Source organism: Lagenorhynchus albirostris, chromosome 16 (assembly GCF_949774975.1).
Source record: "Lagenorhynchus albirostris chromosome 16, mLagAlb1.1, whole genome shotgun sequence".
Lineage (NCBI taxonomy): Eukaryota > Metazoa > Chordata > Mammalia > Artiodactyla > Delphinidae > Lagenorhynchus > Lagenorhynchus albirostris.
This window is the reverse complement of record NC_083110.1, coordinates 36,515,180-36,542,690: the sequence shown is the minus strand read 5'-3', so window position 1 is coordinate 36,542,690 and position 27,511 is coordinate 36,515,180. Positions and strand designations below refer to the sequence as shown.

The 27,511-nt window shown below is 51.4% G+C and overlaps 3 protein-coding genes across 10 annotated transcripts in view; 1 reads left to right on the top strand and 2 right to left on the bottom strand.

Annotated features, from left to right (window-relative positions):
* Nucleotides 1–8,153, bottom strand: part of GPRIN2 (G protein regulated inducer of neurite outgrowth 2) — a 37,208-nt gene extending 29,055 nt beyond the window's left edge. For both annotated transcript variants that reach the window (XR_009536233.1, XR_009536231.1), the window contains exon 1: nt 7,636–8,153. The gene's annotated coding sequence lies outside the window, so the exon portion shown is untranslated. The remainder of the gene's footprint in view (nt 1–7,635) is intronic.
* Nucleotides 8,154–8,948: 795 nt separating this feature from the next.
* Nucleotides 8,949–17,043, top strand: LOC132507530 (synaptotagmin-15-like). Its single transcript, XM_060126957.1, has 9 exons — nt 8,949–9,065; nt 9,183–9,372; nt 9,817–10,009; nt 10,561–10,707; nt 11,627–11,945; nt 13,421–13,591; nt 14,205–14,328; nt 15,287–15,466; nt 16,374–17,043. Exons 1-9 carry the CDS (start codon nt 8,949–8,951, stop codon nt 16,871–16,873), a joined length of 1,941 nt encoding a protein of 646 aa, XP_059982940.1. The 3' UTR covers nt 16,874–17,043.
* Nucleotides 17,044–21,905: 4,862 nt separating this feature from the next.
* The window catches only part of SHLD2 (shieldin complex subunit 2), a 112,005-nt gene continuing 106,399 nt past the window's right edge, over nt 21,906–27,511 (bottom strand). For 4 of the 7 annotated variants that reach the window (XM_060127143.1, XM_060127148.1, XM_060127142.1 and 1 more), the window contains one exon: nt 25,040–25,394. In XM_060127143.1, coding sequence (XP_059983126.1) covers nt 25,201–25,394 — 194 coding nt within the window. In that variant the 3' untranslated portion in view covers nt 25,040–25,200. Of the gene's footprint in view, nt 22,447–25,039; nt 25,700–26,613; nt 26,833–27,511 lie in introns of those variants that run through there. The other 3 variants (XR_009536228.1, XM_060127146.1, XM_060127147.1) reach the window with 3 other exon arrangements.

The following is a 27,511-nucleotide window of genomic DNA, read 5'->3' as shown; positions in this document are numbered from 1 at the left end:
AAAACACAATCCTATGGCCACCCCTAGCTGCAAAGAGGACTGGCCAAGTCAGAATGTAGCAAAGGGAGATGTGGGTGTCAGGAATGGCTCAGACCCTCCAGATGCATCCCTGGGGGCCAAGCACACTGCTGCCCCTAACAAAATCTGGGTTCCACTGTGAGCATCGGAGAAGCTGGAGGAAGGGTTGGGGTGGGTGTTGAAGGCTAAGTAGTAAATTAACTGTTGTTTGTCACAAATGGCCCTGGTCGATAAGACCCTACACTCGAGTGGCCAACAATCCTTGGGACAGCTGCCTGGTCAGAGGTGACAATTCAGAAACGGCAAGCCTTGCATTGATCCCTGATTTCTGCTCTGAGGGGCAGCCTTGGTGGTCAAGGAACCCGGAGCTAGAACAGCTAATCAAACCTGGCCAGCCACTCCCTAGCCTTATCTCCTCAGTGTCCCGCACTTTCCACCTGAGTAAAATGGGAATAAGAGCCTCACAGAGCTTGCTGTCCCCACCTCCCATTCACTTCCTGCCTTGGCTAACAATTAATTAAGAGTCTTAGTTGCAAATATCAGAAATCAACTCATACTGGCTTAAGAAAAAAAAAAAAGGTAATTTATTGCACCACCCGGGATAAATGGCTGCCGGCACAGCAGGACCAAGAGCAAGACAGCTTCCTCAGGCCTCCCACGCTGCTCTGAGCTCTTGTCTCACACACACTCCTCCACACGGGCGCTCCCAACATCCCCAGACTCAGCTCCTGCAGCTCAACAACTCCCACCAATAAAGGGAGTGATCCCACAAAAATTCCAGGATTGATTCCGATTAGGTCATGACCCCACCCTGAACCTATCGCTGTGGTCTGGGTCATGTGCAAAGCTCCAGAAAAGAAGCAGGGGGGAAAGGGAAGAGATCGGCTTCTATCAGCTACTACGTGGACAAGGAGAGGAGAGAGAAGTTCCCGAGAAAGAAGAGGCAGGACGCCGTTGCCAGGAGAGGGAAAAGGCTGCCAAGCAGGGAACAGGAAGCAGGGAGAACTGGGCAGGGGAACAGAGAACATCCCTGGGAGGCAGGAGTGAGCCGTGGGCTCTGGGCTGCACCCTGGGACCCTGGGTGGTCGTCCATAGGATGGCACACATTTGGAGCCAGCGTGGTGGAGTAGGAGAGAAGGAGGGGACTTCTGACCTGACAAGGACAGATGCTCCCTCCAAGCTCCTCAGCAGAAGGGGTTATGGGAAATTCAGGTTATGGGAAATTTATTAGGGTGGCTGAGGCCACCCTAATAAAACCAGGGAAAAGCGATGATGCTGGTGGGGGAAACCCTTCTCCATCTCACAAAGAGGGACCTGGGGTGACTGGGCTGGAGTTGACATAAATGTCAGAAACACAGTCTTCCACACGTTTCTCAGCGTGTCCTTTATCCTGCTCTGGCCTCTCTGTTCCTAAGTGATGACAGATGACACTTCTTTAGACAGGGCTGATTCTTAAGGTTAATTGAAAGTGGCCTTTTACGTGAATCATCCATTGCACTGAATTATTAATCACCTGCAGACATTTGCAGGCTTTTAAACACTTGGACTTCCTGCAACCCTCCTTGGAAATGCTTTTTCCAGTGGAAATATGACTTCCTTTTGGCCACGGAAAACAGAAACATTGCCTGCTGCTGTTTCCAGATTTCCCAGCTCCCAGGGGCCCAGTAAGGAGCAAGATCTGAAAACAGGAAGCAGGGCCGGGGCTGCAGGCAGACTCAGAGCCCATTCTTTTCTGCGGAGTTGGCTCCAGGCCAGCCTGGTCTCAGAGCCTCCACGGGACAGTGGACAGAGGGAGACTGACCACAGTGCCTGTGGCTGTTGGCCTTGTTCATGGTCATCTCCACAGGAAATGGTGTCCAGGGGCCTTGCATGGGCCCTTCAGCGGGTCAGTGGGGAGGAAGGAATGAGGAGGGCCAGGTGTCAGGTCCAGCTCCACCACTTACTGGGTGGGCCATGGAACCTCTTTGATTTGGTTTCCTCGTCTGAAAAGGTGGTCCCTGCTGGACAGGCTGACACAAGGCAGGGCTCAGTGGGATCATGTACATCAAGCCTGCATCATGGGACTTCCCTGGTGGTCCAGTGGGTAAGGCTCTGCACTCCCAATGCAGGGGGCCTGGGTTCGATCCCTGGCCAGGGAACTAGATCCCGCATGCATGTCACAACTAAGAAGTACACATGCCACAAGTAAAGATCCCACATGCCACAACAAAGATCCCACATGCCGCAACCTAAGACCTGGAGCAGCTTAAATAAATAAATGTTAAATAAAAAAAAAAGCCTGCATCATGATAACCAGAACATAAGGAGCAACAAGGAAGGTGGATTTCCCTCCTGCCATCTGCTCTCATTTTCTAGTGGAAGAAGAAAGACTCAGAACTCAGTGGGCTGGCTGGACATGTAAGGGGCTTGCAGATAGAGCTGGCAAAGTAAGTGCAAGCCCCAGCAGCTGGTGTCCAGGGCTAGGTCAAGGAGCTCCTATCAGACCCCGAAGGGTGAGCCCAAGATGTGTGATCCATGGACAATGGTGGCAGAAGCCAGGAAGCAGCTCAGCCTGAGGGCACAAGCTCTTCATCCACCATTCAGCACAGCCTTGGCCGGGAGGTAGATATTGGGAACGCTGAGATAAATAAGACATGGCCCTCTGCCTTCACGGAGGTTCTGGTCTGCCAGGGAGAGTGAGCTGGGGTATCAGTCACAGACACAGACTCCTATAAAGCAACATGGTAGCTGCAGGTACAGTGAGGACAAGGAAAGGGTGATGAAGGGCTTCCTGGAGGAGGAGGAGATACTAGAGTCTCATCCTGAAGGATGAGCAGTGAAGAAGGAGAGGGGGCCCCTGGATATCTCAGGCAGGGAGAGGGCAGCATAATGAAAAGGCACCTGGTGCATTGGCAGAACTGCCAGAAGTAGTTCCACCAGTCTGGGCCCTGAGCATTGCAGAGGGACGGGGGGATATGGGGTGTCCCGGTGGGTGAGAATGGGGAGAGGAGCCTGGAAGAAATAAGCTGGGGCAGGGGTATAGGATCGAATCTAAACTACAGAGAGAAAGTTGATGAGGGGAGGCATGACGGAGACCTGGGCCAAGTTCTTGATGGTGATGGAGATGGATGGAGGAGGAAGAGGCAGGACTTGGTGACTGCTTGGTTATGAGTGGTGAGGGAAGGAGGCCAGGGAGGAAGATGGCGCCCTGGGAAGGCACAGCGCAGGGCTGGGGGAGGATGGGCAGCTCTGGGCCTGGCACTTCCTGACTGGCCACAGGCATTGCCTTTTCCAGGAGTACCCACTTCCCCACCCCACACCCAGAAGGGCCCCAGGGCAGCTCAGGCCCAACTGTGGAAGTGGCTGGGTATGAATGTGTGCCATGCCCATCAGGGAGGAGTGGTCAGGCAGACAGGACAGTCACGAGTCAAGGGGGGTGGGGTATGCTGTGGTAATGAGGGGTCATGGTGGCTGGAGGATTGCCATCTGGGGGCACATGGGCCTTGCTAGCTGCCTGGTCCCAGCTTAGGAGCAAGCTGAGAGCTCCGGGCAGCAGGAGGAAGGAGAATATAAAGCATCTCTCCCAGAGGGCTGCCCAGACACTGTGCTCAGCACCACAAAAGTTCCAAAGATGTCCACTCCCTAGTTCCTGGAACCTGGGAATAGGTTACTTTGTAAGGCAAAAGGGACTTTGTAAATATGATTAAGTTAAGCATCTTGAGATGCAACATCACTAATTATTAGAGAAATGCAAATCAAAACTACAATGATGGGGGCTTCCCTGGTGGCGCAGTGGTTAAGAATCCACCTGCCAATGCAGGCGACATGGGTTCAAGCCCTGGTCCGGGAAAATCCCACATGCTGCGCAGCAACTAAGCCCTTGTGTCACAACTACTGAACCTGCACTCTAGAGCCCGAGAATCACAACTACTGAAGCCCGCACACCTAGAGACCACGCTCCACAACAAGAAAAGCCACCACAATGAGAAGCCTGCGCACTGCAATGAAGAGTAGCCCCCGCTCGCCACTAAAGAAAGCCCACACGCAGCAATGATGACCCAATGCAACCAAAAATAAATTAATTAATTTAAAACCATATGGTAATTAATTACCATATGACCCAGCAATCCCACTACTGGGCATATACCCAGAGAAAACCATGATTCAAAAAGACACATGCACCCCAACGTTCACTGCAGCACTATTTACAATAGCCAGGTCCTGAAAGCAACCTAAATGCCCATTAACAGACGAATGGATAAAGAAGATGTGGTACATATATACAATGGAATATTACTCAGCCATAAAAAGGAACGAAAGTGGGTCATTTGTAGAGACATGGATGGACCTAGAGACTGTCATACAGAGTGAAGTAAGTCAGAAAGAGAAAAACAAATATCGTATATTAACGTATATACGTGGAATCTAGAAAAATGGTACAGATGAACCTGTTTGCAAGGCAAAAATAGAGACACAGACGTAGAGAACAAATGTATGGACACCAAGGGGGGAAAAGGGGGATGGGATTGACGTATATACGCTAATATGTATAAAATAGATAACTAATGAGAACCTGCTGTATAGCACAGGGAACTCCACTTTGCTGTACAGTAGAAACTAAAACAACATTGTAAAACAACTATTTCCCAATTTAAAAAAAAAAAAAGGACCTTGAGATGGAGAGATTATCCTGGATTATCTGGGTGGGCCCCATGTAATCACAAAGGTTCTTATAAGAAAGAAGGGGACTTCCTGGTGGTCCAGCGGTTAAGACTCCACGCTTCCACTGCAGGGGGTGCAGGTTCGATCCCTGGTCGGGGAACTAAGATCCTGCAAGCCATGCAGTGAGGCCAAAAAAAAAAAAGAAAGAGGGAGACAGCACCTTTGGTCAATTCATCTGTGACAAAGGAGGCAAGAATATACAATGGAGAAAAGACAGCCTCTTCAATAAGTGATGCTGGGAAAACTGGACGGGTACATGTAAAAGAATGAAATTAGAACATTCTCTAACACCACACACAAAAATAAACTCAGAATGGATCAAGGACTTAAATGTAAGGCTGGACACTATAAAACTCTTAGAGGAAAACACAGGCAGAACACCCTTTGACATTAATTGCAGCAATATCTTTGCGATCCACCTCCTAGAGTAATGAAAATAAAAACAAAAATAAACAAATGGGACCTAATTAAACTCAAAAGCTTTTGCACAGCAAAGGACACCATAAACAAAACAAAAAGACAACCCACAGAACGGGAGAAAATATTTGCAGACAAACTAACCGACGAGGGTTTAATCTCCAAAATATACAAACAGCTCATGCACCTCTATGTCAAAAAAATAAACAACCCAATCAAAAATTGAGCAGAGGGCTTCCCTGGTGGCGCAGTGGTTGAGAGTCCGCCTGCCGATGCAGGGGACACGGGTTCGTGCCCCGGTCCGGGAAGATCCCACATGCGCGGAGCGGCTGGGCCCGTGAGCCATGGTCGCTGGGCCTGCGCGTCCGGAGCCTGTGCTCCGCAACGGGAGAGGCCACAACAGTGAGAGGCCCGCGTACTGCAAAAAACAAAACAAAACAAAAAAACAAAAAATTGAGCAGAAGATCTAAATAGACATTTCTCCAAAGAAGACATACAGATGGCCAAAAAGCACATGAAAAAATGCTCAACATCACTAATTATTAGAGAAATGCAAATCAAAACTATGAGGTACCACCTAACACCAGTCAGAATGGCCATCATCAAAAAGTTTACAAACAACAAATGCTGGAGAGAGTGTGGAGAAAAGGGAACCCTCTTACACTGTTGGTGGGAATGTAAATTGGTACAGCTACTATGGAGAACAGTATGGAGGTTCCTTAAAAAACTAAAAATAGAACTACCATATGATCCAGCAATCCCACTCCTGGGCATATATCTGGAGAAAACCATAATTCGAAAAGATACATGCACCCCCATGTTCATTGCAGCACTATTTACAATGGCCAAGACATGGAAGCAACCTAAATGTCCATTGACAGATGAACGGATAAAGAAGATGTGCTACGTATATACAATGGAATATTACTCAGCCATAAAAAAGAATGAAATAATGCCATTTGCAGCAACATGGATAGACCTAGAGATAATCATACTAAGTAAGTCAGGCAGAGAAAGACAAATATGATATCACTCATATGTGGAATCTAATTTTTTTTAAAATGATATAAACTTATTTACAAAATAGAAACAGACTCACAGATTTTGAAAACAAACTTATGGTTAACAAAGGGCAAATGTGGGTGGGAGGGATGAATTAGGAGCTTGGGATTAAAATACACACACTATTATATATAACATAGATAACCAACAAGGACCTACTCTACGGCACAGTGAACTCTACTTAATATTCTGTAATAACCAATATGGGAAAAGAATCTGAAAAAGAATTAATATATGTATATGTGTAACTGAATCACTTTGTTGTACACCTGAAACTAACACCACATTGTAAATCAACTATACTCCAATAAAATTTAAGAAAAAAAGAAAGAAAGGCAGAAAAAGTAGATATGTAGATGACCGGAAGTCAGAGAGATGAGAAAGTGCTGCTGCTGGCTTTGAAGATGAAGGCAGCTTCTAGAAGCTGGGAAAGGTCAGGAAATGGATTTTCCCCAGAAGGGAAGCAGCCCTGCAGGCCCATTTTAGTCTTCTGCCCTCCAGAACTGTAAGGTAATATATTTGTGTTTTTCTTTTCTTTTTTTTTTTTTTTGCGGTACGCGGGCCTCTCACTGTTGTGGCCTTTCCCATTGCGGAGCACAGGCTCCGGACGCGCAGGCTCAGCGGCCGTGGCTCACGGGTCCAGCTGCTCCGCGGCATGTGGCATCCTCCCGGACCCGGGGCACGAACCCGTGTCCCCTGCATCGCCAGGCGGACTCCCAACCACTGCGCCACCAGGGAAACCCATATTTGTGTTTTTTAACCACTAAATTTGTGGTTATTTGTTACAGCAGCAACAGGAAACTAACACAGACATCCAGTTCAGACCTGAGGGGAAAGACGGGGAGGTCTGGGGCCACTAAAGCCCCATTTCCTGAAACACCGCCTCCATCTCCAGCCTGGTGAAAGCAGAGGTCAGGGCCTCAGGTCTTCCAGACACTCCAGCCAATAAGACTGGTCGCGGAGGGAGGGGAAAGGGCAGTGGGGGAAATGCCCTGCCTCTACCTAGCAGGGTGAGGGGGTGGAGTGGAATGAGAGGTCCCACTCCTCCGGGACACTTTCGGGGCCCCATCTTCTCACCACCCCACGCCCATCTAGATCCTGAAAAAGACTGACCACACTTCCTCTGCACTCTAGCGACCAAAGGCTCCCAGACAAACTCCTTCCCCTGAAGGGAGTGGGATCCCTGTTCACCACCCATCCCACCTCAGGTCATTTAGGGCTCAGGCAGGGCGGGGCCTAAGGCACACTGACAGAGTGGCGGGCTCTTCACCTTGTCTACCCTGCCTCCTCCTTCCCTTGATAGGCACAGGTGTCACTTGGGAGCCAGGTCCAGGCTCAGGCTCAGGCTCTGTCTTTGGACACAACGTTCAAGACCGTGAAACAACAAGACCGACCCTCCCTCCGCCCACAAATATCTTCCTTTCCTTCCCCACTTACAGATGCTTCGAAGTCTAAGACGCTCCCACAAGAGCTCTCCGCAGGGACGCCGTGCGGGCCCTGGGAGAGTGCTCATCCTCTACGGGGTTGCACGCTGGGTGAGAGCAGGCTGCGGACCAGGAGGGCCTTTACTCCAGCCTCTCCGCCAAGGTTGCGTTCACCAGCCTCCATTGGCGTAGCCCCTGCAGTCTGACAGTAATCACTATAGAAATAGTGACAGTGGGTGGTTAGGACTCCTCGCTTCCACTGCAGGTGACGTGTGTTGGATCCCTGGTCGCGGAACTAAGATCCCGAAAGCCTCACGATTGGGCCAAAAAACAAACAAACAAACAAACAAAGGTTACTGTGGGTGCAGAGTAGGGACGAGGCCTAGGCGAAACCGCCCTCCGTCAGATAATCACAACAGAGGCTGGCACGCGCCGCGCTCCCCCAGCCTTGAGCCAGTCACCTATCTGAATACATTAGATACGTTAACCCTAGAGGGAGTACTATTATTAACCCGACTGAGCTGCGGAATCTGCGCTCTCCAACGCCTCATTGCTGTCTGTGTCTATTGAGCCGGCAAACCTGTAAACCTGGGCGCTACCCTGCGCTCCCCCGCGGTCAGACCGCAGCGCCGGGGCCGGACAGGGCGCGGAGACTCGGCCCTGAAATCCGCGAAAGCTCCCGGGAGCAGGGGTCGGAGCTGGGCCTCAGTCTGCAGAGGATCTGCGGAAGGTGGAGGCGCATTCCTAGACGGGCACAGCGCGTGCCAAGGCCGCCAGGGGTGAAGAGCCAGGTGCGGAGCCGTCTACCAGACGCGGGCGGAGCAGGCTTTAGCTCTGCGCCCGGTAAACCTGGTCCTCGCGCCTCAACCGCGGGGAGCCCCGGGCGCCCCGCCCCGCGCGGAGCCCTTCGGTTCCGGGAGCGCATGGTCGGCTCCGCGCCCTTCCAGGGCCACGACCAGGGCCGGGCAGGGGCGGAGCCGCGGCCTCCGGGAGCTGGGTCCCTGCCCCCGCCGTTCTTTGCCGACCGGAGCGCAACGAGGTACTGTCCCCCGCGTCCGTCCGACGGCCCCGCTCGGCGCTTTAAAAACCCGCCCGGCTGCAGCGGCGGCGGCGGCGGGAGGCGCGACCGAGCCCCGGGTCCGCGCCCCAACGGCTGGCCAGAGCAGCCCCATGGAGGGTAAGTGCCCTAGCCTCCTCACCCGCTACCCCGGCGCCGCGCTCCGCGTCCCGGCCCCTCAGCCACCCGTTGCAGCACTTTCCCTCACCCCGCGGGCCTCTGCTGGGGCGCAGCCCTGCCTTGCCTCCCGCTCCTAGCGGGGTGCGGGGATGGAGCCTAAGGCCCGCTCCTCGCAGCTAGCTGCGGGTCAGGAGATGGGGGTGTCTTTCCTTCTCACCACCCAACCGGGTCCTGACCCCAGAGCCTGTGAAGCCCCGCGCCCGCACGTGACCCGAAAGAGGGACCTTCCTTGCTTAGCGCAGGATCGAGGGTCCGAGCTCTCTCAGCCGGCTCAGACTGAAGCCTCCCAGGTCCGGGCAAGTGTGGGGTGCCGGTGCCGGTAGCAGAGTGCCTGTGTTTTGGTTTCTCACGCTCGCTGCTCCCATCTTCATCCACATCCCCTCCACCGCCTCCCACCGACTCCGCTAAGTGGGCTTGCGGTGAGAGAGGGCTCGGTGGAGGGAGCGGTTTTTAGAGAAAGTTACAGAATTCAAGCTACAGTCCAGCCTCTCAGCAGGTTCCAGGACCCAAAGGGTAGGGCTCTGAGTGCCCCCCAGGCCGTCATCCCTTCCCTTGCTTTCCTTAAGTGCAGGGTGCCCAACTCACCCTCAAGCCTGAACAGGAGTCCAGGGAAGATGGCGGTTCTCATAAGAGAAGGGTTAATTTCTACGCAGGAGCACAAGGAAATGGTTCATTTCACCCAGAATCCCAAGTCCCGGGCCAGCTGCTTTCCAAGGGAAACCAGAAAGCTCTGCCCAGTGCACTAGGACCATAAGGGAAATGGTTTCTCCTTGAGACCCAGCAGAGCCCAGCCAGCAACACCCCTGCCCAGAGATACATTAAACCTGCTTCTGTGTTATCCCTGGGATCCAACCCAGGGGGGTGGCCTTGCTGCTCAAATCCTGTCCCCAGCCTGCCAGTGGTGTGAAGGGGCGTGGCTCTCCCCAGGCATCACATCCCGGTGGTGTCTGCCCCCAGAGCAGGTGGCCCTGGTGATTGCGGGCATCCTTGGGGGACTGCTGCTACTGCTGCTGTTGATGGTGGTGAGCCGGTGTCTCTGGAACAGGCTTTGCGCCACGTTCGCCTATGAGGAGCTGTCAGGGACCACGGCTGCCTCCAGCACACAGGGACACAAGCTCTGCCCACCGGATGCCAGGACCCAGGCGAGCAGGTGAGGCAGGATTGGGGACTTGGGGCCAAGGGAGCTCTTGCTCTTGCTTCGGGCCCTCCCTGTGGCGTTTCCCCTGGAGCGGCGTGGGGAAGGAAAGGTCTGTTTGTGGAGGGCCTCCTCTGTGCTGTCAGTAGGCCGGGAGCTATCACAAAGAAACCCCACAGTTCTCACCACAGCTGTGAGGCAGGTGTTATGAAGCCCGTTTTCCAGCTAAGGAAAGTGAGGCTCAGTGGACGTAAGTAATGGGTCCAGATAGCACAACTAGGAAGTGGCAGAAGAGGCATTCAAACCCAGGCAGGCCTACTCCAGAAGCTGTGCTCCTTCTCCAAGTCAGCACTGCTGTGGGCAGACAGAGGTGTTGCCTCTGGCTGCGTGTGTGTGTGTGTGTGTGTGTGCCCTGGTGTGGGCCCAGAAAGTGGTGCTCTTGCCTCCTCCTGGCTCCTGCTGGCTTTTTCTCCTCCAGTGCCTGGCACTCAACCCCTCTGGGCTGAGCGCTCTGAGGCCACACTGTTCACTAGCCACCTACGTGTCATCTCCGTGCCTCTGGACAGGCCACCAGGTGTACCATTCGTGGTGCCCCCTTCCCTCCAAAGCCAAGACTGGGTGCCCCTGAGCAGCAGAGAGTGGGCCCAGGCCCCACAGGACCCCTGCCCAGCCCTGGAGCTCCTGCCTCATGCCACCCGCAGCAATCTTGGTGAGTGTGCCCACCAGGGCCTGCCCAGGGACCATGGTCTGCTCAGGCCAGGGCGGACCCATCTGGTTTCATGGGCCTGGCTCCAGAAAAGAGCCTGGATGGCCCTGGGGATGCCAGAGTTGCCCAGGGACCACTCTTTCCAGGTGCTTGGGTTTACCAAGTGCCTGCCGCACCCCAGCCTGGGCCAGATGTGGCTTCATGTGCCATTTTGGAGTTAGACCATAACTCTGGGGCTGGAGGAGGGATTATCACCCCATTTTACACATTAAAAAACTGAGGCTCCGGAGGTTAACAGTGCCTTGCCCAAGGTCACAGAGGCAGTAAGCAACAGATCTGGAATTGGAACCCTGGTGTTCCTGGGTGCAGAACCTGTGCTGTATCCTGCTTCCGGATGATGGGTTGGCCAATGCAGAAGGCGGCATGGTGGAAGCTGGGCACACAGCTCTCTGCTGCCTCTGTGCTCTGAAGGCCTCCCCGGAACCACCCAGTAATCAGCTGGGCCCTTCTAATTTAAAGAGGAAGAACAGGGACAACACTATATTACTGAGACACCCTCTGGACACCATGGAAAGGGGCCAGGCCAGATGCTGGGAACTGCGCCCCGCCCTGCAGGCCCTGACCTCTGGGGGTGGGGGTCAGTCACGGGAGCAGGGGTTGAATGAATACTGTGGCCTCCGCTAGGAGCCCCAGGGAGGAGCAGGCCTGGATGTAGAATGCCTTAGTGCTGAGAAGGCCTCTTGGGGGAGCTGCACTAGAGAGAGGGGCTGTGTTCAGTCTGGAGAAGAGAGCGGGGCGAATGTGGTCAGGAGAGGCCAGTGAACCGCCTGGTCAAAGCTCAGCCAGGAAGGGCTGGGCCAGGAGAGGTGGCAGTGGAGCCCAGAGCTTGCTGTCCCCCATGCCCCTGCCTTCCCCTGGCCTGCCAGTCCTCCCAGCCCCTGTGTTGTAGGAGACGCATGCGTGGTGGGGACCATCAATCCAGAGCTCTACAAGATCCCGGAGGACAAAAGTGAGACCCACTTCCCTGAGGGCTGCCTGGGGCGGCTGTGGTTCTCTGTGGAATACCAGCAGCGGGCCGAGCGACTGCTGGTGGGCCTGATCAAGGCACAGCGGCTGCAAGCCCCCTCAGAGCCCTGTAGCCCCCTGGTGAAGCTCCACCTGCTACCGGATGAGCGGCGCTTCCTCCAGTCCAAGACCAAACGCGGAACAACCAGCCCACAGTTCGACGAGCACTTCATCTTTCAGGTATGGCCTCCGGAGCGGGCAGGGTCTGGGGCCCTCTCCCGCCTGGGAAGGACAGACATTGCGCAGGAGAGCCCCAGCCTTCTGTGCTAACCACGGCTCTGCAGCCCCCAGGACCCCTGTGCCACAGGCTCTGCTTTACCCCTCCTGCCAGGTCAGGGTGTACAAGAGCCCTCACCCTTGCATGGTGGGGGAGGATGAGAGACTTGAGGGATGAGGGGGCAGAGGGCTAGGCTCCTCCTGTCCAGGTTGCCTGGAGGTGAGAAACAGAAACATATTCTTGGAACACCCACTGAATGCCAGGCCCTGGCTCATGGAGCTCAAGGAGGCACCCCAAAGCCCTGGAACACGAGGAGCTCTCTGGCAAGGTTATCCACGGAAGGTGGAGGGGGAGACCCCCCAGGCCTCTTGGGGTGGGGGCAGGAACTCACCCGTCCCGTCAGAAGCCAGAGCAGGACCTGAGAGCCATCTTGCGACAGGTGGTGCCTTGGCAGCATGGTGGGCGGATGCGCTCAGGGTCTGGAGGTGCTGAGGCTGCCGGGGCACTGAGCCAAGCTCACGGCGGCCTGGAAGCCTCAGCAGGTGACTGGGGCCCTTACGGGAAGCCAGCACTCAAGAGCTGCCGGGAGGCCCCGGACAAACATTTTTAAGAGCAGGGCAGCAGGCTGGTCGGCAAGGTAAGGAGAGGCCAGTCTGCATCTGGGAAGAGCGTGACTCCTGCCTTCTTCCGGGGCTGAGCACTGAGAAGAGGGGTGGCACGCGGCCCAGCCCCTGGCTGTCCTGCTGGTGCCGAGGTTGTGAGAATTCACAGGTGAACCTGCTCCTCTTAGGACATCCAGATCCAAGGTGGGGAGGCTTGGATCAGCCGCACGTCATGCTTGCGTAGTTACACCCACCACTTCCCTGCCCTGTCCCTGCACCGACTTGCTCCTGGCCTCTCTGTGCTTTACGGGGGAAGGGGAAGGGGAAGGAGAAGAAGAAGAGGAGAAAATCACTATTAATTAACCATCTGCCATTCGTGGTTTTATAACCCAGAGAGTAAGAAACATGATCCCGTTTTACAGGTGAGGAGACTGAGTCTCAGGGAGAGGGCTGTTCAGGTGCCCAACTCAGGTAGCAGAGACAGGCGGGTTCCCTGGGCTCCAGTGCGGGAGCCCCTTACATGGTTATGTGTAGGCAAATCAGTGGATGCCCTGTTAACTGTAGATTCTGCTTCATGGGTCTGGGTGGAGCCTAAGGTCCTGCACTTCTGAGGTCCAGGGGGTGGTGTGTGCTGCTGGTTCTTGGAGCACACCCTGCCACCTCCCCGGGATACTGGCCCAATGGCAGCAAAGGGTCCCCTGAGGATGCCTGGGTTTGGGGTGCACAGGTCCCTGGTTGAGACACCCCTCATGGAAGGATCCTGTATCCAGAACATACCACGCCATCCCATCCCCTGACTCCACACCTGAGCCCAGCTGGGCCCTCATCTCCCTCAGGTGCCCAGCAAGAGTGTCACCCAGAGGGTGCTGAGGTTCTCGGTGTACCACGTGGACAGGCAGAGGAAGCACCAGCTCCTGGGCCAGGTGCTGTTCCCCCTGAAGACGGAGACCCTGGCGGGCGACTGTCGGCGCATCATCTGGAGAGACCTGGAGGCTGAGAGCCTGGAGGTAGAGGTCAGGGTCACCAGACCTATGCCACCATGTGTCAGACTCTACCGTGGACAGCCAGCAGGTGTGGCCCAGCACCTGCTGGCCAGTGTCAGCCCTCAGCATACTGCCCACCACCCCTACAAGTGTGACTCAGCACGGTGGGCCCGGGCCGGAGCTGCGTGGGACAAGGAGGGTGTGTGGAGCCTGGGCAGGGAGGGGGGGTGCCTGAGCCTCTTTTGCCCTGGAGGTCAGATTACCTGGAGCATCCTGAAAAATCCACGTTTGGATTCCCATCCAGATCAGACAGCTGTGAAAGATGACACCCCAAACGGACCAGCCAAGGAAACTACCTACCCTTCCCCCAACCCCCAGTGAGGGTCCGGGTGGCTCAGAATAGGCCTTGGAATACCCCAGACCCGGGTTTGAATCCTCAGCTCTGGTCCTTACTACTGTGTGATCTTCAGCGTGCCCCTTCAACTCCCCATCTGTAAAATGGTGGGTGGGCTTCCAGGAGGGAGCGTGGCTATGTCACGGACTACCCAGGGCCTGCCTGCTGGGAGGAAGGAGGAGGGCATGGGGGCCTCCAGTACCTACCAGGGTGACAGGGGTGCTTTCCTCTCGGCCTCTCCAGCCTCCCTCCAAGTTTGGCGACCTCCAGTTCTGCCTCAGCTACAACGACTGCCTGAACCGCCTCACGGTGATCGTGCTGCGAGCCAAGGGCCTCCGACTCCTCCAGGATGACACGAGCTTTGTCAGTAAGCCTTCGCCCTGGGGCAGGGCCCACCCCGTGAGCTTAGGACCCTCACCGCCGCCGTCCAGCTTCTGCTCGCATATGCTGCCGGGAGCATCACTGCCTCCCGAGCCACGCCCTCCCGCTCTGCGCGGCTGTGGCGTGAGAAGCTGCTTCCTTATGTGAATCCCAGGGCTGCGTCTCCTTGGCCTCCATCAAGACCCCTAAGACACCTGAGACCAAGTTTGCCCCTCCCTTTTCGCAAAGCGGTGTCTTGGCTCCTTGCCTGCGCTGCCTGACTCCGCCCCTGCCCTTCTGCGAAGGTTCCAGTTCCTCCAGGAAGAGGCCCTGAGCCCCCCTGCCCCGGGAGCTGGGGGTGCTGGGGGCACCCCTGCGTGCAGAGCTGGTCACTCAACTGGAGCCTGGGAGCTGGGGGCACAGGAGCCCTGCTCGGGCTCACCCCACATGTCCCGCCCCACTGTGAACCCCCCCAGCCACACAGTGTCTGCCCCCATGCGTCTCTGCCTCTGGCTCACTGTAAGCAAGCTGGCATTCAACCCTCCACTGCGGATCCAAAACCCATCTAAGCCTCCCCCCAAAAAAACTTGGCCTCTGAAGGAGAAGGTGTTTAGGGGCCCCAGGAGGCCTGAGCACCGGGCAGGCAGGACCTGTCCCCTGTGGGGAGGGATGGGATGTGTGGTGCTAGGTTCCAGGAACAAAGCCCAGCCCAGCCGTGGGTGCGTTCCGGAGACAGAGAGGAGAGAAGAGGAAGGGAGCCGAGCGTTTCCTCGGCTGCAGGCAGTACACTAATCAACCCCGTAATCAACCCTGCTTCCTCTCGTAACACCCTTTGGCTGCAGCAGCTGTGAGTAATGGGGTCCTGGCGCCCAGGCGGGGCATGTGCCCTCCCAGCCGGACCTCCCACAGGCTGGAGGCTGGGCCCCTGCTCGCCCCTCCTAGCCCGCAGTCTGCACTGCCCCCAGGTGTGCTTGTCAAGGTGTCTCTGATGAACCACAACAAGTTCGTCAAGTGCAGGAAGACTTCGGCTGTGCTGGGCTCCGCCAACCCTGTGTACAGCGAGACCTTCAGCTTCAAGGCCGACCCTGCCGAGCTGGACACGGCGAGCCTCAGCCTGGCAGTGCTGCAGAGGGCCGACGGGGACAGTAAGGCTGCTCCCTTAACCTCAGGCCGTGGGGGCATTGCTGTGCATGCAGGAAGCACGGACCCTTTGGAGGGAGCTGCATGGTTTCTGTTCTCCGCCTACGGAAACTAGCGCTCAGAGAGACTGAGATGATTGCCCAAGAACGCGGAGCTTGCTAGTGAGAGAGCTGGGGTTCACACCCAGCTTTACTCTGGTTTGATTGTCCACAGCACCCTAGAAAGAGGTTAAAGGAAGGCCTCTGCTACCGCCTCCTGGAGCAGATCACCAGAGAGGTTGGGAGACGGCACAGCTACGCGCCACCAGCCCAACGACCTGGTGCCGTGGGTCTCTATGTGCCCTTGTGTTGCCTCACGCCTTCTGTACAAGTCTTGAGGGTCCTGGGTCAGGTTCAGTGTGGATGAGAGGGTGGAGTTATCCCAGGCTGCTCTCCCATACTGCCCCCCACCCCAGTGTCCACGGTCACTGAGGCAGAGCTGTCGGGCCAGCTGGTCTCATGGGCCAGAGCTCAAGCCCCTTCTCCACTGTGGTAGTTGGTGGGTGAAAATCATTGTTGGGTACTCGCCCTGAATATACAGCAGGCTGATGGAAGAGGGCTTCCTTCTGGAGGGGCCCCTTCCTCCCTCGGCTCTTTGATGTGAGGCAGGTTTGACGGCCCACCGGGAGGGTGGGGGCAGAGTGGGTGCCCCAACGGAAAGGCAGGCTCTCCACCTGGGCTCCCTTCCGCTGCCAGCTGCCACTCCAGATCAAAGTCAAGACCTCTTTGGAGGCTGTCCAAGAGGGAGGGGGCTGGCTACTTCCTTCTAGGGGAGGAGTGAGAGAGAGAGAGGGAAGGCACTGGGGATGGCTGAGGTCATGTGGCTTCTGGGCTCCAGAGAGTGACAGTGTTCTCCCGCCCCGCCCCCCCGCAGGGAGCTGCGAGTTGGGCCAGGTGGTGGTGGGCCCCTACCTGTACGCCCGAGGCAAAGAGCTGGAGCACTGGAACGAGATGCTTAGCAAACCCGAGGAGCCGGTGAGGCGCTGGCACGCACTCTGCCGCACCACTGAGCCCTGGCCGCGGCGGGGACCTCGGGTCTGCTCCAGGAGCCCTATCTCCCCACAGCCAGGCCTGACAGCCACAGGCCTGGACGCCGCATCCAGCATTCTCACTGGGCTGCAGGACCAGCCCGAGCCGGGGGATCACGAGTGCCGATGTGCGGGAGAGAAGAGACGACAAGAGAGCCCCTGCCAGGACAGTGTTGCAGCCGCTGGGTTACATCTCACCAGCATGAGAGGCCCTCCTGACTCATTCCATCCTTCTTTACCCGTGGGGCTGCCTGGGCTTGGAATCCTGGCTCCTGGTCATCCCAGTCTCGAATTGGACCGGAATCTCAGGCATTGGGAAGAAATACTCTCTAGAGTGAAAGCATAACTGTGCACGTTGCATGGAGTGCCAGGGAAACTTGGAAAACTGATGATGTGTTGATGCTCAGCCTCCACTTTTTTCCTCTGTGGTTTCTCTGCCTTCTGCCTGGTGGAGAAAATGAACTGCCCAAAGCGTTTATCTCGGTTGGTCCACAATAAATAGCACAATCTGAGAAACTGGATCAGCATGTAGGTGCGGAACAGTGCCCAGGATGCCTGGGCAGCACGGCTTGGGAGAAAAGGCTCCTGGGGCTCGCGACTCACTCGCTTCACACCTGCAGGAGAAAGCAGCCCACCCAGGTACCAAGTGGTGGACGGGTTCTGGGCGTCCGCTGCTGGGGCTCTCACTTCGGGCATGAAATGGTGAAAGCATGTGGCCAAAGCATAGCCCATAGGGCTGAAAGCTTTTCCCGTAAGCCTAGCAATTCCACTATGATTATTGTGTTGTGGTAGGTGTCGGTGTAAACTTCATTAAGATGGAAGTTCCCTCAACTTCCCATGAAGATGTACTCAAGGTCACCGGCAGCCCTTGTGCTTGTCACTGTTACTTATCAGACAGTTTGTATTTTCACCGAAATGCTACTAAACTTGCAGATTCAAGCCTCGTTACTGTGTAATTCGAACAACACTTAAAACAGAATTTTCTCTTTTCTTAGGCAGTGAAGCAACTTCTGCAAAAGCAAGTAGTGAATGTTGACGTCGGTTTGTGCCTCTTTGACTTCACCTCCATTGTCTGCCAATGCACAAATATAAGCTTTGCTGGTGGTGGTCCATACGCACAGAATACCTTGTGTTTGCTTTTCCTCACTTATTTCACGGGTACATTTTTAATGTAGTCCACGCTCCAGGAATTTCTAATAGTGCTGTAGCACACACATAATAGGCATTCTCTCTTTGTATATTCTCTGTTTGTATAGCCAGCTACTAAAATGGAACTGTTCCCCTTTCACCTGGGGTCATGAAACCACAGGTGCCAACCACCTCCACATTTCAAGGGGAGGTTCATGGCTGTCAGTGACCTTTCCAGGGCCACTTGGAAAAGTTGGTAAGTTTTCCCTTTGCAGGACAGAATGGACGGGTATGGCCTACTCACGGTTGAAAAATCTCAATGGCAAGAGACAGGCAGGCTCTCTGCTCTGATGAGGAGGTGGGGGTGATATACTGGACTGGCCCCCGTCTACAGTCAGGGTAAAAAATGCAGTCAGGGTAAAAAATGCAGTCAGGGTAAAAAATACACAAGTGCCTCCCGTAGACCAGAGACGACAGCCAGCCTGGGCTATCTCGATACAAGGTGACCCCAGCAGAATGAAGCCCTTGGCATTTCCATAAAACATTTAGAACCAGCTTCTCAATTTCCACACCAAAAAAGTGCTAGAATTTGGCTGGATTCTTCATGGAGTATATAGATCAGTTTGGTGGCCATTTGGTATCTTTACAATGTTGAATCTTCAACCCATTAACATGGTGTATCCCTCTATTTCTTTAAGTCTTTTGCAAGTTTCCTTAAACATGTTTCATGGTTTTCAGGAACATGTTTTTGCACCTCTTTTCTTGGATTTATTCTTAGGTGTTTTATATTTGTTTCCAATATAGAAAGATTCTATTGATTTTTGTATGTTGACTTTGTACCTAGTGAGTGGCCTTGCTCAAGTCACTTGTAATAGTTCGTCTGTAGATTCTTTGTACTTTCTTTGTATATAGTCATGGCCTCTGTGAATGGTAGTTGTACTTCTTCCTTTCCAATCTTTATGCCTTCTTTATCTCTTGCCAAATTGCAGTGGCTGGGTAACTGGACAAGAAAAGGAAATAAAAGGCATCCAGATCATGAAGGAAGAAGTAAAACTATATTTATTTGCAGATGACGTGGTTTTGTATATAGAAAATCCTAAGAAATCCACCAAAAACTTTTGTGAATATAGAATTCTAGGTTGACATTTCCTTTTCTTTTAACGGCTTTAAAATGTTATTCACATTTCAGAACTTCTTTTTCTTTTCTTTCTTTTTTTTTTTTTTGGCCACGCAGCATCCCTTCCAGGATCTTAGTTCCCAGAATGGGGAATGAACCTGGGCCACCGCAGTGAAAGTGCCAAGTCCTAACTACTGGACCGCCATGGAATTCCCTAGAATTTCTTTTCTGTGTCTCCCTTTTATCTGACATCTTGGCCCCTCCAGCCCCAGCTGCCTTGGCAACCCCAATCTCCAGTGTCTTGTCTCTCCAGCTGCAGAGCGTCTGCTGCCTTTTCTGCCTCTTAGCCATGGCCCTCTGTCCAAATGCTCAGCCTCTTAACTAGAATCAGCCAGTTTTCTGAAGGGAAAAGTGGTTCACAGCACGTCAGCTCATCTCCTTGTGTTTTCCTTCTTCTGAGATCGTGGTCCACCAAATGCTTGTCAATTTGGCAGCTCTTCGGCAAAGAAGTTTTCTGTATTTTGTTCAGGTTTTCTAGTTGTTCTCAGCAATGAACATAACTCTGACTCAAGCAGAAAAATAATTATTTTCTAAGAATTCTTCTCCCAGAAAAAGAATTCTTAGCAAAGAGTGATTTTATACAGGGAATTTGATGACACAAGTTACACAGCCTTCTTGGGAGGCTGATGAAGCTAAAAGGAGAAAAGTTGCTTGTATCAGTTGGCTATTTTTGGAATAATGGTGCATAACAAACAATCTCAACATCTCGGTGTTATACTAAAATGAGCATTTATTTCTCACACATCTATGGGTCAGCTGAGTGTGGGCTGATCTAGGTTAGGCAACTCACTTTCAAGCTGTGGGTCTGGCCAGGCTTGGGTCCTCATCCAGGCCTGCTCCATGTTTGTTCATTCTGAGCTCCAGGTGAAGGGGCAGCAGCTACCCAGGGAAAGCTCTTCTCATGGGGAAGGCAGAAGAAGGGCAAACACATTTCTACCCTCTGCTTGTGTTGTGTCACCTAATATCCCATCGGCTGAAGTAAGTCATGTGGCCAAGTTCAAAATCAAGGGGCAGGGAGGTAAACTACACTTTTTGTGAGAGGAACTGCAAAGCACCATAGCAATGGATACAGCTACAGGGGGGGTTAAGGATTGGGGTGATAACTCAGTGCACCATACTGATGTTCCCTAGAAATGGGGAAAGCCAGGCCCTGTGCTTGGCTGTGCAGGTGCAGTCCCTGAGGAGGAGACCTCCCTGCCTCGTAGCTGCTGCCAGGTCTCAAAGCCATTGCTGCCTATTTGGTATCCCATAATGATGACTGGGCAGAATTTGCACAAATTCTTTGCTCAAATTACTGCAAGAGCCTTGAGCATCCTGCTGTCATAAATGTCACAGTCAAAGGGAGAAAAGGATGATTTTTTACCTTCTTTCCACTCTCTAGCTTCACCTGAGTGTCTCACATTTGGTAAACTCATCCTGGAACCCTGGTCGTAAGTGTCAGGAAGCATAATTTCCAGACTTCCATTTCCAAAAAATGTAATAAGACCTTTTAAGGGGATGGGGAGGGGGCTGTGTGCCAACCCACACTCTGGGGCAAACCTGAGTCACAGGAACCTGCAGAGAAAGGAGGCTCTTGAAGAACCCTCGTGAGTACTCTAGCTCATAACTGGTCATGTTAGAACCTCTCCTGCCCCTTAGGTGGCCTTCCCATACCCCCTCCCTGCCCCTGTGTGGATGATCAGAAATCCCTGTTAGCAAGTTGGGAAAAGAGGAGTGGGGGCACAAATTGGAGAAACAGTAAAACAGTGCTCCAAGCCGATCTTCTGCTGTGGCCTGCTATAGGCATGAGCCCAGGTCAGGGCAGGAGTGAGGGGAGGCGTACACTTTAAATGAAGTTGGAGATAACTAATGAGAACCTACTGTATAGCACAGGGAACTCTACTTAATGCTCTGTGGTGACCTAAATGGAAAGGAAATCCCAAAAAAGAGGGGATATATGTATATGTATAGCTGATTCACTTTGCTGTACAGTAGAAACTAACACAACATTGTAAAGCAACTATACACCAATAAAAAATTTTAAATAAAAATAAAAAAATAAATGAAGTTGGAGGTTTGGATCACTGCATGACTGGACATTTCAAGTGCTGAACATAACCTGTTTTTGCAAGTAGAAGTTATAGGAAAAATTTATTGTTACATAAGAGTGCTCAAAAAGTCATGGGACTTGCCCTAGATTTTATCCAAATGGCAGGGAGAAGCTACCTGCCAAGCAGGTTTGAATGGATGACTGGGGAAAAAAAGGATCAAGTATTTTGCTGATTACATTCTATAAGGCCGGATCTTTCAACAAAATGGATATATTTCTTAATTGAATTTGTTTGTTTGGCGGTACGCGGGCCTCTCACTGTTGTGGCCTCTCCGCGCAGGCTCAGCGGCCATGGCTCACGGACCCAGCCACTCCGTGGCACGTGGGATCCTCCCGGACTGGGGCACGAACCCGCGTCCCCTGCACCGTCAGGCGGACTCCCAACCACCGCACCACCAGGGAAGCCCCTTAATTGAATTTAATATGCCTTTATGAAGACAGATTGGAATATCTACTTATTATGGGGTTTTCCCCCTAATTTTCAAGTATGGAATTATTTGCTCAGATCACTCTTCCCCTCTCAATTTCAGAGTTGGGTTTCTCAGAGTGGAATGACTGTCAACGTGGGGAGAAAGGCACTAGCTCTGAGGAACTGTACTAGGTCATTGCACATCATCAGCTTGTTAAACTCCACAGCAGTCCAGGAGAAACTGCCCCACACTTAGAAGTGAGGAAAGTGCACATCAGGGAGGAGATGCCATCTCTCAGGCCCCAGAACTAGGAAGTGGTGAAGCTGGAATTTGAATCAGACTCCAGATGTCTAAAAATGGTGTCGTTATCACATACAGCCAGAGAAACCTCAAAAAAGCGGCGGTGTAGTGCCAAAACAGTCCCACAGCCTGGGATCCTTTAAAGGACTTTTAAGGGCCTATTGGATAGAGCCGCTTCTGTTTGTGCACCTTTGGTGGCTGTGCATTTCTCCACATTTCATCCTCCCTTTTTCCCCTCTTCCCTCCCTCCCGCCCTCCATTCTTTCCTCTTTCTTTCACTCCTGTCTGTATAAATTATCTGTTCATCTCCACTGATGAAGTATAATCCAGCAAGTGACCAGATTTGATTTCTATCTGTCCTTTGGTAATATGTTTTTACCGGTTTGCTGATTGACAAATCTGATAGGACAAACGCAGGGAGTAGGTGATGGGTGGGTGGCACACCGGTGCAGACCGGATAGGGGGCTGGAGCTGGTGGCCTCCTTGTCAGGAGGGCTATGGGAACATGATTGACGGGCCAGGCCGGCCGCAAGCTGGTGGAGGGACCGGCGGCGTCCAGGGAATGTGGCCGGAGCAGAGCGCCACCCGGTCGGTGTCCTCGCACTCAAATCTGGACTGATGAGCGGCTACTGAAACAGCAAGAAAAGCGCCTGCCTCCCTCAATGTATCTCTAGCGCCCTCTACTGTTTAGCATCACACTCACTGCGAAGGAGAGACGCTTAAGGGAATTCCGTCTGCAGAGCATATATTGAAGGACGAATTTGGAGCTGATTCCGGAGGTGAAAAGCTGGAAGAAGGACCTCAGTTCTTGTTTTCTTTGAAGAATTTAGCAAAGAGACCAAGAATGTGAAAAAGATAAAAGCGTTTATTAGAAGCAAAATACGTGTGGAAGAGGCAGTGTATGTGTGGAAAAAACAAAATACGTTTAGAGGAGCACACAGTCGGGCTCAGAGTGAGTTGCACGCAATAGGGGCAACTTAGGTTGCTTATATAGGGTCAGTTTTCTGGGTTTTGGTTTCGGCCAATCGTCTCCATATTTGGCCCTGGTGTGGGGCACATCACTCAGCCACGATGGGTTCCAGCAGGCCTCTTCTCCCTCTTGTCCTTCCCCTAAACTGAGGGCCTTCTCTGAGCTTGTGTCAGGCCAGGAAATCCACAAGAATGCACCCAATCAGGGCCCACCGCTCCTGCTGGTATCCCATCTCAAAACATTGGCAGGAGATCAGCTGCAGCTGCTCAGCCTGGGGCCAATCTCCTACCTCAGAGCTGCGAGGCAATTGCTAACTGGTAAACCAGCCCTCCCAGAATCTTCCTTTGCACCCGCTCCCAAAGACTACCTTCCCCTCTCCCACCAAAATAGCCACTAACCTGATTTTTTTAACCACTTTATACCCATTAGAATGGCTAAAATGAAAATGATTGGCACCCCCAATTGTTGGCAAGGATGTAAAACTGGAATCCTCATACATGACTGGTGTGTAAAACTGTGCAGTCTTGGAAACTGTGCACTGACAGTGTCTTATAAAGTTAAATATACACCTATCCCATAAACCAGCAATCTCAATAGGCATTTACCACACGCCCCCAGCTTCAAAATGAAAACATACATCCACAGGAAGACTTGTTTATAGCCACACATCTATAGGTATTCATAACAGCCAAAAACTGAAAGTGACCTTTCATAGGAAAATGGATAATGTAATATATTCATAAAATTGGTGTATTCCTTGGCAATAAAAAGAATAAACTATTGAGTCACATAAAAACTTGGGTTAATCTCAAAAATGTTGTGTGAGAAAAGCAAGTCAGCATGGAATATAAGCTATATGATTTCATTTATATGAAGTTCAAGAACAGGTCACATTAACCTATGGTAATTGAAATCAGAACAGTGGTTTCCTGTCATGAGTGGCAGGGGACTAACTGGAGGTGGAAATGAGAAATTTTTAGAATGATGGAAATGTTCTAAATCTTAATTGGGGTATTGGTTACATGAATGTATTTTTTTTTCTATATTTGGGAAGTGATCTTTTTACTATTTTTTATTTTTTTTTTTTGGCCACACTGCATGGGTTGCGGGATCTTAGTTCCCCAACCAGGGGTCGAACCCATGCCCCCTGCAGTGGAAGTGCAGAGTCTTAATCACTGGACTGCCAGGGAATTCCCAGTGATCTTTTTTAATATAGGGAATTTATATTCTTTAGAAGTTAGGGACATTTTCCTAGTAATTCCATCAAGTAAAAATAAAGAATAAAGTAAAACTAGGATTTCCCACCCAGGGGAATCACTACACGATTTTGGTAAGATTCTTCCAGACAGTATGTTCACAGTGCTGCATACATTGTACTATACACGTATGCAAATAAGGACAATTCCTTAGCTTGTCTAGTATCTGATTATGCAGACAATTTGCTGACCTGCTATCTGAGCTTATCTGAGCACGGAGTGAAGTGAATCAGAGATACCAGGATGGAGAGAGGAGTTACCATTTGGAGGGAGCTGTGGAGTGGAAGAGATCAGGCAGGAGCTTGATCTCCCATGACAAGAAATTGTCATATACTATATAAAAAGGTTTTGTTGGGAACTACAGACCCTTCTCCACAGAAAAAGGTACTTTTGTGTGTGTGCACTCTCATACAATCATTTTTGTATATGGTTTTGAGGAGAATCACAAAACTCCTGAGGTTCCTTTTTAGGGAAGCCAAGTTAAAAACAAAAAACGCCTGAATTAGAGAAAACAATTTCAATGAACCAAAAGAATTTTTAAAAACACACCTAGTAAAATAAACTTGTTCATTTTATCATGGATTTAGTTATGTTCAAACAATATGATTAATCTAGTAATCCTCCAAACTTCCAGGTTAAGTACTGCTCCCTATTTCCTCATTGGTGACTACCCTTCTCTACGAGCTGCTGCTACAGTCGTAATGAGAGAACCAACTGCAAAGTGTCTGCTGGCAAGCAAATTCAGTGAGGCACTCAAATCCTAGAAATGAACAATGTGACTCTCTGCCTCCCCTGATAAAGAGTTGAAACATGACCATGTTTCCTGCATTTTCAATGCCTCTTTATCGAAAGACATGCTCGTCTGGAACTTGTCTAAACGTAGGCTTATATGAACTAATCCATAGTCATGTATAGTTATAATCAAGGAAATCATGTCATGTCTATGGTTTATTAATGTAGGTGTAAGGAAAGCACTTAGAGTTTGTGACCATAGCAGAAAAGCAATTCCCGCGGAAACGCCTCAGGTCCGCGTCCTAGTACTTAGGAGAGTGCCTGGAATGGAGCAGGGACTAAACGGAGAGAGCCTTTCATCCTGATGAAATGCTGCGTGTTGCCTTCATTGCTAGATCATTTTTCTAGAAGCAAGAAAGGGAAAGGCCAAAAAACAAAAACCTCAAAGAATTTTCTCAGGGAAAAAAAAGTTTTAATTAATATCTTTAACACAACTCTCTTTAAAAAATATACTTATTTTAAAACCCTGAGCAAAAGCCCTGTCATTCATTTCAAAAGACAAATCATTTCAGTGCTCTTCCTTTAAGTGCCTGCAGTTTCTTCCTCTGGTCTCAGAGAAGGGCATGGACCCTCCTGTCGTCAGGATAAAAATCCAGGAGGGAGAAATCCTGTTGTAGCGGGTAGCTGTTTTCATCTAACACAAAGAGGCTCTGCACCTTCAGGACACAAGGTGCCCCACTGCCCGCCAGCAAGGCATGGAGCAGGTCTGCGGCGACCAGGTTGTAGGTGACGTCTGAGGGAGGGGCTGAGGAAGAGGAAACATGAAGGGCTCTTAGCATCCCTTCCCGGAGTGTGGACATGCTCACATTGAAGGGTTCATTGTTTCCCTTGGTTTCTCAAGTCCCAAACCCACTGTAAATGTCTCTTTCTACCCCCTCTCTTTCTAGTCACAGGTTACTCTAGAATGATGAGGCACAATTCCTGCTGATCTGGAGAGAAGGCACAAGTAATGCACTGTTCAGACTGATGGTGTTTCCTGTTATGGTACAGCCCCTGGCTTCTTCAAACAATCGAGGGAAGAACTGAGATTAATCTTTTCCTAAATTAAGGCTGAAACAAAAAGGGCATGTCCATATCAGAAAAGTACTCTTATATTTGTCTAGTCTATAGCTCTTATCACAGTTACATATACACTTATTTATTATTTATATAACAGGACTCTAAGTTGGTTACTTAATATCAAATCTTGATAATATATACAAATACTAAGATTATAGGTGGATATGTCTTTGTATTCTGCATTTGTCCTATATGCTTCCTCTTATTTTTTGAGGGCATCCAATCAAGTCATTAGCAAGTTGCTCAACACTAGACAGACAAGGCACCACTGACTATGCTCAGACTCTACTGGTTCCCTGACCAACACCACCAGCCTTTCTTGGATTGAGTCTACAGACTCCTGGAGGGCCCATGACATATTCCTGGAGGTGTGAGAATTCTGTACAACACTTAAAATTTTTGAATTTTCACTTTAATAAGCTAAAAAAAAATCAAGGTTAGTGATAACCTGAATGATCTGATGAATACTTTATAACGGTGCCCACATCTTCACTTATGGATACGATTTAATTAATGCCAAGAAGGAGGACTTTAATTGTCTCAGGACTGGGCAAAACACAGGGCTATACTGTATATGAGAATGATGCTGGTCTGAGAAATGAAGACTAACTGCCATTGTGCAAAAAATGAAAAGACAAGACTGAAAATAAACAAAGAGCAATGAGAAAAGGCATGAAAACAGTGGAAAGAATGAAAATTAATAAAGAAAGTGAATTTAAAAAACAGAGACTTCCGATTAGGAAGTAGAATACTGGGAAGAGTGTGTCTCCTACCCTAACAATTATTAGAAAAAGCTGAATAAACTACAAAATCACGATCTTCTTGGACCTATAAGTGAGCCAAGGTTGTACGGCTGCCAAGAAGACTGCAGTGTAAGGAGAGACAGGACAGGAGCACGGGTTTACCTGGGGCCAAGCTCAGAAAGAAGACAGTCCACCAAACAAGCAAGAATGAAGAATGTGCTTCAAGTTTCAATGAACTGCTAAAAGCCAAGCGTGGACCAGCGTCAAAGACAAGGGGGCACGTGCTCTTCTCATCTTCACCAGGTACTCACAAGGCTGGATGCAGGGCAAGACATCAGAGAAAGCTTCCAGCTATGGTGAAGGCCTGGGAAAGGGGAGAAGCTGCCAGGAGGAAAAGCACAAAACACCACTCAGGACGGCTCCCTTAAGGAACAAAAGCCTTAAACTGCTGGAGGAAGACCTCAAGTCCTACTGCCCCAAGACACAGATGGTGAGGATGAAGATGGAGGAAAGGTGAAAGGAAAATCCCTCTATCCCTGGGGGAGGGGCAGAAAACCACCCTGGATCAAGACCATTAGCGGTGCCCTGCTGCTGAGAGAGGGGCAGGACCACAAAAAGATACCCACCAAGGACACGAAGCAGAGCCTGGCTGACTTGGCAGGAGGGGCAGGGTCACTGAGAAAGCACCACATCCAAGACCCAGACACGCAGAGCCTGTGGAAGACTAAGGCTGGACCAGAATCAAAGAGAATCACTCCTGCCCTTCCCTCCAGGCTGGGATGCACCAAATGACAACGAATAGAGGTTGTACAGCCTGGGGAGGTATAAGCACATGAAGAGAAACTCTCTCTGAGGCCCAGGTACAGAGTGAAGGGTTAAAGCTGACTGGTGAGGCAGGAATATTAGGGAAAACTCTCTGGAGAACCACTCCCCACCATGAGCATACATACTGCTAGATAACTGGAAGCCAGTGGTGACCGGAAGGTAACCAGAACAAAAAAAACTCAAATCCGACTCATGGTCTGACAAGATTAACTACTCTGCCCACCCCCAACTCCCA

Coding starts and splice junctions, on each gene's coding strand:
- LOC132507530 (XM_060126957.1), top strand. CDS start 8,949: ATGGAGCCTAAGGCCCGCTCCTCGCAGCTAGCTGCGGGTCAGGAGATG. Junction 9,066..9,182: donor GTGAAGCCCCGCGCCCGCAC/GTGACCCGAAAG, acceptor CGGTGCCGGTAG/CAGAGTGCCTGTGTTTTGGT. Junction 15,467..16,373: donor GCAGAGGGCCGACGGGGACA/GTAAGGCTGCTC, acceptor GCCCCCCCGCAG/GGAGCTGCGAGTTGGGCCAG.